Source organism: Eimeria maxima, genomic scaffold (genome assembly GCF_000499605.1).
Source record: "Eimeria maxima Weybridge genomic scaffold, Emw_scaff225, whole genome shotgun sequence".
Taxonomy (NCBI): Eukaryota; Apicomplexa; class Conoidasida; order Eucoccidiorida; family Eimeriidae; genus Eimeria; species Eimeria maxima.
The window spans coordinates 1-10,996 of record NW_013565117.1 but is presented as its reverse complement, the minus strand read 5'-3'; the positions used below and the strand labels follow the sequence as shown (position 1 = coordinate 10,996).

At 48.7% G+C, this 10,996-nt stretch overlaps 2 protein-coding genes across 2 annotated transcripts; one reads left to right on the top strand and one right to left on the bottom strand.

Annotated features, from left to right (window-relative positions):
- Positions 1–789: 789 nt before the first annotated feature.
- EMWEY_00022790 (hypothetical protein, conserved) lies at positions 790–4,074 on the bottom strand (the record flags this gene model as incomplete). The annotated part of the gene is made up of 8 exons (XM_013480720.1): positions 790–1,181; positions 1,671–1,755; positions 2,059–2,289; positions 2,568–2,680; positions 2,985–3,029; positions 3,258–3,393; positions 3,815–3,894; positions 4,032–4,074. 8 exons carry the CDS (start codon positions 4,072–4,074, stop codon positions 790–792), a joined length of 1,125 nt encoding a protein of 374 aa, XP_013336174.1.
- A 5,097-nt stretch (positions 4,075–9,171) lies between these two features.
- On the top strand, positions 9,172–10,937 carry EMWEY_00022780 (hypothetical protein; the record flags this gene model as incomplete). The annotated part of the gene is made up of 6 exons (XM_013480719.1): positions 9,172–9,483; positions 9,583–9,644; positions 9,978–10,050; positions 10,278–10,370; positions 10,622–10,729; positions 10,836–10,937. Coding segments are annotated over 6 exons (750 nt in total), but the record flags the coding sequence as incomplete, so codon positions are not given.
- Positions 10,938–10,996: the final 59 nt, after the last annotated feature.

Here is a 10,996-nt window from a genome sequence, read left to right as displayed (position 1 = left end):
CACACTGCCACGTGCTTGCTTATGTGCAGATGCATGGCAGCCCCTGAATAAGAATCTTCATGCGCCTTTAGTTTACCGTTCGCCCTCTGTATCTCCCGTGCACTGTTTCTTCGCAGGCAACTATGTTCGTCGGAGGTGCTACACTATTCGCACAACGACTGCTCAGAACATTCCAGGACGAGCTGATGGGGAAAGGCAGCCACAGAAACAAGAAGGGAAGCAAATAAGGAAGACAGGCTGGCGATGTGGACGCAATCCTAGACACATAACAGTACCAGTCGCGCATGCAAGGCTTTCTGCCTGATTTCCCTACCCCACTCCGCCTGAGGCAGCTGGCTTATTCCTCTCACGGCATGTATGCATGAAATCCATACCATGCAATAATCTCTACACAGTATGCCACATTATTAGCTGGTGCGGCGAGGTCGTTGCAACGAGGACCGTTCCTTTCTTCTCTCCCCAACCTTACAAGACAAGCACGAGACTCACGCGTAACAACTAAGGACTGAGCTTGATGAAGGGCTGGGGTGCTACGCTACCGGATGTACGGTGAGGACAAACACACTTCAAACATGGTTTGGTAATACAGAAAGGTACAAAGTGTTCAAATCATCCCAGACAAAAAATAAATCTTCGCGTTGCCGCGGCAAAAAAGACTGAAAAGCATATGGAAGCACATCAACCACCAACGGACGAAATTCAGGGCACTTGCTTGCACGCAATCTCTCCATGGGCTCTAAGTGCGGTGACCACTAGTCCACCATTCAGCAGGAATGAGCCCTTCTCATCTTAGCTCTGTGTCTGAGTCTTTTTTTGCCGTTGCCTTCGCTCCTCACGAAGCCTCCTCAGATCCAACAACTGAGAATTAACGTCCTTGTAGGCAGAGGCTTCGGTTTCCCCCGCGTTCGGCTTATGCGACTGTAACTGGTGGCCTCCAGTACCTGCGTCCACTTCATTTGCTGTTGATGCTACTGCTGCACCTGCAGCAGTCGCAGTCGGAGACTCCGCGCGTGCAACGGAAAGTTCACTAGGAGCAGCACCAGGTGAAACAGCTGCAGCCTTTGCAGAAGTCAAATGTGTGGGGCCTGGAGGAACACTGTGGGAGTGGGAGCCTTCTGAAGGTTGGGGGCTCGGACTGCGCTTCTTTTCTGCCATTTGCTGGCGCTCAACGAATTCAAAAACTGCAAGCGAGGGACACCACATAGGTGCAACCAAATGTTAAACTTTAAAGCCATGCCCTAAGGAACACAATGCACCACCACCCAATAAGCCTGGTCAATGCCTCTACGGTTGTAGAACTTTTCACGTGCGGCAGAGCAGTACACCTCATGGCCTCATGGGAGTTCAGTGAAGCTAAGAGGCAGCATAACAAATACTGTACCATATGTAAGCGAATATGCATGTGGCAGTTTTCAACGGGGATTAACCACACATAGCAGTGCGTGGGCTGTACGTACACTCAGACTGTACAGCAATCGGGTCGCTGAGGACCCGAGTGCTCCAAGATTTCAAACAACGGCCAGTGAGTGGATCGATGGCGCACACATGAGGCAGAGACGTGACCTGAATACGGAGCAGATAGCCTGGCAAGTATGTAGGTAAGAATAGCAACAAGGGTCACACAGTACAGGCAATGCAGAGCAGTGGGAAACAACGTGCTACCAAATCACCTACGCGGTACATGTCGCAGAAAATTTGGCCTTCTTCGCACCGATCTGTCCTTTGCCAGAAGATGAAAAAGTCCTTGATAAGATCCTGAGCATATAAGAATACAGCCGAAGTGCGGCACAACACAAGGTATGCTCAGTTAGAACCTCCTATCAACTCATCCTCAAGGGGTAAGGGGTAGACTGCACACAGGAGCTGAACAGCTACACGAGGGTATCATGAGATTGCATGCTACTGAAAATACAAGAACTTAAAATCCATTGACTCATCACCCTATAAGCATGCGTTTTTGCATGCTTATATGGGCTAGCATCTCCCCTTTGCATGCGTGTAAAATCGCCCCACGGGTTCCACTATGCGGTGTACGCAAGAGGAGTAACTTTAGTTCACCTGAACAACCTCCGCCTTCCAAACATCTCTATTAAGTCTGAGAGACTCAAAAGCATCAGCCTGTTGAATGTTCACCAGAAGCCACTTGTTCTGCATTCTGCCCAATTCTTTCGCCTGCCACACACCGCCGCAGAAGCGCTGCAAGTGTGCTTCAGCTTGCGCACCCATCACGAACTTGCATTGACCAAGTATGTCCAGGATACCGGAAAACTTCCATTTCCAGTCAAAGAACTGCCAACCGCATTCGAAGCAAGACAGAAGCAGCGGTGTACCTAGTACTTGCCACAGTGGCCTTATGCATGAGACGCATGTTCCTATTTCCAGCTACATATACAAATGCACAAGATACATGCTGCTGCATATAAACAGATATCGGCACAAAAGAGATCTACATAAGTTGATCCACCGACAGGGAAAAGGGAAACCTTGTGCATTTAAATAGCTCTATTCATGTGGATGTCCACGAGTATAATTTACAGAAACCAATGAAAATTTCAGGTGTGGCGTACACGTCCAAACGACTCTTGGCACGATAATCCTCCAGGCAGTTCAAACAGCTCCCGAAATGCCACCGTCCCAACAGAAGAATTCACGGCGAGAGCTGTCACATTTCGCTGAGTAACTGAGTACGAAAACAGCAATAAAAACAGCACTTAACACAGGATTATGCCCCACAGTGTACAAGAATATCAGGCATTCTTCATTTGCCAGTTCCGCCCTTCTACGGAATGACCTCAGTTTATCAACAGCACAAAGAAAACCACAAATTAACCGCACGAAGAACCTCACGGTATGTCATAGAAAGCAGGTCAGCCCCTTAACCACCTGGCATATGTGTGCAGATATGTGACGCGGCAGACGTAGATATACGTAGGCAAGAAAATACGCCTACACGGGGAGAGGCAGACCAGCAGGAATCAGCTTACAGCCTGCAGAGCTTGCGGCCAGTTGGCCCGAGTGGAAAGAAGGGCCTGGAGCAAAAACTCAAATCGTCACAAACGAGTTACACGTGCGGGTGTCGCACAGGATTTGCAATGCACGCACAGCACTGGCCCGGACAAATGCACCTGCAAAACAACAGCGGCCATGTGAAATGACGACCCGTACACACATTCCTCGCTAAAATGCATAGATGTGCAAGTACAAACAAAAATAAAACAACAAAAATACAACACGGGAAACGAGAGGGGCGAGCTCACTAAGCAGTGTCTGCGAATACTCCGGATCCGGGGCCCTCAGGCCATCCCCAGTGTGCGATGATGCCGATACCCCGCCGTTCGTTGCTACACTGTCTACGTAGAGAGACGCGGCTGCATTAATATCACCTCCTGCTTGCTGAGTGGAGCACACAGACCAAGAACAGAGGTACCGAATGCAAACAATGTGCAAACAACCAACGGGTGCACGGAGTACCAGCGGAGAGTTTCAAGTTGTACGAAGATGTACAGAAGACGGAACCTCAGACTTGGAAATGCCATAAATAACCTAAAGTGCGATCAATATCACCTCTAGGAAACGTCTTGCAGTATCGGCATCGGGTATACCTGGTCACAGGAGAGAAACACATCGAGAGGCAACCGAGCAAAACTGGTCTAAACACAAGTAGTGAAACGTAATACCCTCTCGAGTGGGAAGAACTAAATGTCCCATATCATCAGTACGATGTTGCTACAGTTTGCAGCAACACAGCAGGGAACCTAGTTCTTAGTCACGCCAGCAGCTCATTGGTTGCTCTGCATTCGCCCCTTGGTACTACCAGGTTGTGCACTGATACATTCAGGAACAGCAAAGCATCAACGAGACCATCGATGTCTGCTCCAAATGAATCTCGGAGACCTTCAAAGACACTAAGACACTCAACGACACTCATGAGGACAACTTGCAATCATCTGGTTTTGCCGCGTAGCTGAACTAATGCCGCGAACCAGAACGAATGGAAATCAATCAAAAGCGGTATCCACATTTAAACTGACCAGCGAAATCCATTAACATTGGAATGGCCTCGGATGGATCCATCGTTGCTATCTATTGACAGCTGTTGCAGTTGGGATTGCTTCCAGTGGGCAGCTGCGTTCACGAGCGGCACCGATCAGCAGAAGTTCTGATGTCTAGAGGCAAAAATACTGTTAAAATTACTGATCCGATTATGAAAAAACACTAGATCAGCCACTACCTTTGCGTCTACTGCGCTGCAGTGCTGGTTTTGTTCAGCTGCCGTGGGGCCCCCCAGATACCTGCACGCTGGGCTACTGCACAATCCAGTCCCTAATTTTGTTTAATCATCATTATTCGAATCATGCCTACAACCGCCTTTTGCAATTAAATTTAGACCCGCTACTCCTTCTTATCCAGGGACTTGCTTCCTTTTGAACTCTTCCACAGCTGCGGTCCTGCACTGCAGGCGAGGTACAACGACTGTCATGTATTTCAATATATACACTATATCATAGTATAACGCATTGTACAGCGTGCGTCTCCCAAAGACAAATGTATAGTGGATTCCGAGAGCCAGCGTATGTCGCTGCCGCCCTCAACTTCAACATAGGAACGGCGCCAGCTCCTATAAATTAGAAGACTTACGACAATAGGCTCCCCTGAAGCAGCTGATCTCTCTACCAACTTCAGACCTACGAGCTGCGCACTTCACCTGCTTTTTCTTGCATCTCCACAGTGGTGGCCTGCTTACCAGGGTACAGCAAATTCATCAGGGTGCCGTTTTTCGTACGTTTTACACGGGGCCTCTGAGTCCAGGGAACCAACTTTGAAAGCACAAAATGAACTCCCCGTAGTTGAAGTAATACGTCTATGCTAGAGGGGGGCTATTGCGACCTGAAAGGGAATCAAAACTTCAGGTTGACAATCCCAGGGATGCAGATCCAGCTTATCATTCCAAACCTTAAGATTGCTGAGCGCAGCTGCCCAAGGCCCTGGGGCTTGTGTGAAGAGGAAACTGCCTCTCCGCATCAGCAACGCACCTCGCTGCAACGTGTTTTGCAAGGGAGCTGCTGTATTCATGTACAAATACAGGAACTGACTCCATGTAGTTTATGCTCAATCTGCTCCCCTAGCTCTCTCCCAACCAGCACACACCTGCGTGTGCGTTGTTCCTCAGCAAGGGGTTGGCCCACCCAGAAGTAGGAGGCTCCTGATACATCCGCTGCAACACATTCGCGTGCATCTGCTGCAGTGGATGTGTTCGGGGTTCTGTAGGCTCATGCTGCTACAGCGGTCAAGTGGAAGAGAACCTGCGACAGCTTTCTTGATAGTGTCGGGAATAGTTGGTTGGTAGGCAGTAAGGCCACCTAACAATTAATTTGCCCTCGAAATATTGAAAACCCTTCGTCAGGTATGCCGGATATTGGACTTGAGCGTTGAAGGGTCTAAAATATAAGACATATCAACTACTCTTTATTTATCACCAGACACCGTAGAGCTCCTTCGCAATTACCGCATACTTCTACACTCTTTTCGGAAGACGGTATTAGTAGCACCAGGATTGTTGGTTTCCTCGATTTGTCCGCGTGCTCAGAGCCTCAAACAAATCAGTTTTTTTAACTGCTGCTTCTTTATCGGGAGGAAGGGTTTGTCAAAATCAGAGGGCTCTAGCACAACAGACGACCTTAAGTGTCTCACAAGGCCTCCAAAGCCTTTTCCTTTTGCAGCGTTCTTCAAGTGTAGTTGTCCACGTTCCGTCAAGTCGAGCATCTGATCTGCCTCTACATGCCACTCCAGTCACACGAAGTATCGGACCTCACTGCGGCGACAACATGGTGGATATGGAACAAATGCCCCCACCACGAGAACGCAAAAGCTGTTACCCAGGCCTAGGCTATGGATCGAAGCCTGGGCACTGAGCAAGGCTGTCAGAATTGGGGTAATGCGAGCTCACTCAAACTGCGCTAGTACAATGCGCGGCCAAGAAACGTCTGAGGGCAGATGCGGTTTTCTCGGGCCACGCGCTACTCTACATAGTCCGATGGAACTGGTTGCAGCCCAGCCCCAGAAAGAAATCGTATGCAGCTAACTGTTGACAAGAACAACGAGGAATTCTGTCTGTTCGCGTCTGCCCCAACCTTGCACATGGTATCTTACTGCACTTAGTGTGCAACGTCGACCCAGGCAGGCAGTTTGCAACTACCACCAAACTCAACCTGCAACCACCCCAATGAACCTGGGTGTTCAACCATTGACAATATTGTTGGTTTGCTGCAACACCAGTTACAGCGTGCATCGTCACGTTTGTCGGGCCACTTCCTGTTCAGCAGCTACAGGGCCTTGAGTCGCTCTGCACGCAACGACTCGACTAGAAGAGGCCAGAGGGCGTTATCTAATTCTGACCGCACGTCTTTTGTCTCGCTTAGTGCTCACTACCGTCCTTCTGTGCCTAGGACCTTCGCTAGAGCCTCCTCACTACCTCCTCCATGGGGCATTGAGCATTGATTACATTCACTATAGAGGGCGCATATTTTTCCAGAGCTGATATATGCGTCCTCGAAATACGTCTACCGTCGGTATACATCCATCTTTGTCTCTAGAAACCATGCGCACACAGTCCACTGACGCACGGCAAGGATTCTGCCACGGTTGGCTCAAATTGGGTACCTATACCACAGTGACATGACCCACTCCCAAATTGGGCCCACGTTAAAGATCGTAGATTCGCCGTTTGTCGTGTCTTGTCTGCCATTTGCAAGTTTGCACACAATACTCTAACGTGTAGGCTAACAGGCTGCACTACCTCGCCGTAGCTCCAGTTATCAACCCAACTTTGCATTTTATGTCAAGTAGCCCTAGCAACTCCTGACCATTCATAGAAACTTGGGGAAGTGCGCAGATTGTTTGACGCGGATTGCCAAGTGTTGTGGTAGCAGAATGCGGCCTCATCGCAACCCCGCGCGTTACCGCGGTTCTATGAGTTCCTTTGAAGCTTTTGTATTTTGCCCTGGCGGCTCTAATGGAAGTTAATTCGATAGAGTTCCCTAGCACTTAGAGGGTTCTTGCAACATGCAATCGCGCTGCTCTGTCCACTGCAGAAGAACCGGATTTACAAGTTGCAGCGTCCCCCGACAGCTCCCGCCCGTTCTCACCCCGTAACGTTTTCAGGGTGAGGGGTGCGCACAATCCCAAGTTCTGTAGGCTCTACGAGGGTTATTTTCAAGCTCTTTTCCCTCCTGCTCTCCTCGAATTGTGGAATTGGTGTCTTTTTCCTCTTCAAAAGGTAAGTACCCCAGATGCTCCTTTAGCCCTTCGCACTTTAGCTCCCTCTGCCCCGCCCAGGATTTTGTCCCTCTCCTGGATAACGTCCTGCTATGAAAGATTGAACTTCTCTTTACCAAGTATTTATTATACTCGTTGCATCATTCCATAGATACCGTCCCTGGTTTAATCTTTACCAGGCCGTCAATGGCCTGCTTCCTTGCTAGCCATCACAGCGCATGCACACGAGATTACACCGTTGGGGGCTACTCTGGTAAAGTGCTACGTTTGTTATTGGTCATAACCAACAGTGGCCTGCCTCCACGTCTAATAACAAAAGGGCCAATACCATTTGCTATACTTGAAATGCATTTTGAAGGTACAAGTACAGCACTGGAGTGGCAAGGAACCACTGCCAGCGAGGCGTGGCATCCGTCATATACGCATGGTCTGCAACGGTGGAAACACTCTTTAACTTTGATTCAAAGATATTTTTACCTGGTTAAGATGCAGGTACCGCGCTTGTTTACATGTGACGAGGCCCCAAGCCGTAGTCATGCTCCCACTTGTTGCCATATCCTGATCAGTTTCACTGGTGTGACAGCAGAAAATAGTTGGAATATTGAGAGATATTATGGCCGTAAAACCTATAATGTTAGCATATTTTGCTACTAATTAGTAGCAGGCACATAAAAAACCATCCGTCTCTGGGGGTGGGTTTCACTGCATGCAGCTGTCGCGATAAATCATGCGATGCTACTAAACCTAGCGGCTGGCCTTCATATTTGCTAATGAGCTTCGCGAGTTGCAAACGAGTTGAACGCCCAATATAAGAGTTACCAAATTGTACGTGGCGTCCTCCCGTCCAAAGCACCCCTGGATAGATCTCCCCAAGTGTGTGGGGCTGTTGCGGAGTAACGTTTATGCGCACATCGCTGCAACTAGGGATGCAAACTACCTCCACAGGCAACACAACTGAGACTCCTTTGCCGTAGAAACTTACACAGTTGCCACGTTATAAACAATTGCATGGATCACAGAGTGTAAGATCCATACTGTTGCAAACGCCCTCAGCCCTTCTGACGGACCATTCTGCAACTGCCTTCAAACTACACTGTGACCGCGGAGCAAGAAAGACAACTCGACATAAAATGATCAAAAAGGCATGGAGAGGTGGCAATTTTGGCATTTCGTCTAATTACGAGCTCTCTACGGATACCTTTCCGCGCAAACTGGAGGTTGGCCAAACGCCTGTTTACCCGGCTATGTCAAGTGAATGGTATGTGCCGTAGGTATTCGAGAGCATGCTATGTGCATATCCTTCTTTCTAATACGACAAAATTTCATGCCCTCTTAATAGTTTCTGCAGAGACAGAAGCCTCCTCTGTCCGCCTTTGTCGCCTCCTGGTGACGCAAACTCCCGAACACGCTCGCTTCTTGCAGCTACTCCAGACAACTGCAAAGTTTGATGATTCTGCAAAATTAAAAGATTCACCTTGCGTATTTTTATACAAAATAAAATGGAGACCCCTCTCCTGTATGCAACTTAGAAAGAGGCACACTTGCCTATGGCACACAGCAATGTTTGAGGAACATGAGGCTGTAGGCTGATCGCAGTAAGTGTTTGCAGTCGGCTCCTTAATCCGTTCAGTAGCTGCTCATATCTGAAATAAATATCAGTGAGACATATTTAACTCTATATTTCGTATCAGTGAGGGGGGATAATCTCAGCGACACCCTGTGTGTCCACTCCGGCAAGGCGAGCGTGGACGCCGCGAACCTGCATGCATTGCTGGGAGCCCAGCACGATCGCATCCAATTTCGTTTTACATCGTTCATACATGCTGTTTTAAAGTAGATTTTTAAAAATATTGAATACTCCTGCTGTGCTAATTAGGGTCCTCTCTCCGGTGCACCATGGTCCTGTGGGGCACCGGGTTCGGCTTCGCCGGTCAGGGCGAAGATGTTTCTTTGAAATCGGACGCTAAAGAGGCAGAAATGAATGCATCTGGGCCTGGCCAAGGGGCCGAAGAGGCGGGGGTGACGACAGAGGTGGGTGAAAGCGCTGCTGGGAGACCCCTTGCCCCAGACGCCATTGACGCACCAACAAAGGAGTCGGCGATGGCAACAGGCGTTGAATCCGTGGGCGTCAAAAACCAAGAAGTGCCAAATGTATTGGAGGCATCAGATGACACAGCTGAGGGAAGGAGCAAACCTGCAGAAGCTGAGGTAGGATAACCCGAGGACCGAAACTATATTTCGCCCGGCTTGGTGAACTCCGTCATAATGCCGATCGGCTGCAATGCCTCATTTGTGTGGTCTGCGCAGCAAAAGCCCGGCATGAAGCCTCTTCAGAAGATCTTTGCCAGTGAATCGTTTGCGGCTCTCAGGTGGGGGCCTTGTGACACTAGTTCCTTGCATCTCATCTGTAGCTAATGTGTCATCCAACATGCATTTTAAATGAAACCGTAGGGATATTGACTGACTTTTGAAAAGTTATGCGCACCTCTTCGGGTTTGGGGCTACTAAGGCTTCGATAATCGGGAAATATTGCATAAAGAAGTTAGCGGCAGAAAATTGTATAATCGTGGGAGCATCACAACTCCCTACGGACACCATGCTACAAATACCGACCTTACATAATTGCGAATATTATTCTAGGTAGGTTTAATATAATTTTTTAGGCTTAGTACATGAGCTGCGTTGTGCACACACTGCGGCAGGCATGCGGACAAAGTTGACATTCAGCTGCTTTTTTGGGGGTGTATCGCAAGCGTCGGCCTCGGAGTAATGCTAGTGAGTTTATACGTATACCAGCAAATGAGACACTTAGGAAGATTCCTTGTACATTATGGCCTGTGAAATTTACTTATTTTATAGTGGTCGTATGTGTGCGTCCTATCGACCGCCAGCATCGAGGGGCACAGTTGCTGTCCCTATCTCTGTAAGTGTAGACTTTGGGGTTTAGGGTTTTCCTCGTTCTAGTTCTAAATTTGAATGTTTCTGTTTCCTTGCGTTCTTAGCCCGTCTTCTTTCTTGTTTTTGGTGGTCTCCTTGAAGAAATGAGCACCACCCTGGACACTGAGTACTATGTCCACTTCATGGCTTGGTTAGGGGTAAGTTTGAATCCTTCCTTTGGCACGCATGCAGTGATTCTGTTCTTTAATCCTAACACACACGCGCATCCGCACACATACGCATGCACCAATCTGAGCCAGCAGTCAGACCAATTCTTCTGCACGCAGACGTTTGCAGCAGTTAGAATGAGATTAATGGTTGAGGGTTTTAAATCTCAGCTTTGTAAGATACCGAAGCTGCTGTGAAGGATTTGTCGTCAAGATCTCACGATGTGTGGTTGATTGCGCAGTTGGTAGCGTTCGTGGCCGGTTCGATTGCGACAGCATGTTTTGAAATCGTCGCCGATAGGCAAGCCAAGGCATTCAAAGAACGCTACTTCCAGGCGATCGTCCGGCAGGTGAGGCGAAATATGCGCTGTTTTCTCGTCAGATCCATTGTTATCCCCGTGAACCCAGCTCAAGTGGTATTTGTTGCCTTTTCTCGTCTTCTCTGCGTGGTTGCAGGAAATGGCATGGTTTGACCAGTCCAACGTCGGAAGTCTAGCCTCCCGCATGGAGGCAAATGTGGCTTCTATTCGCAGCGGCGTCGGGCTGAAGCTGGCTATGGTGAGTCCTCTGTCGACAAGTGTATTAAGGTCGGATACATATATATATATATATAATAT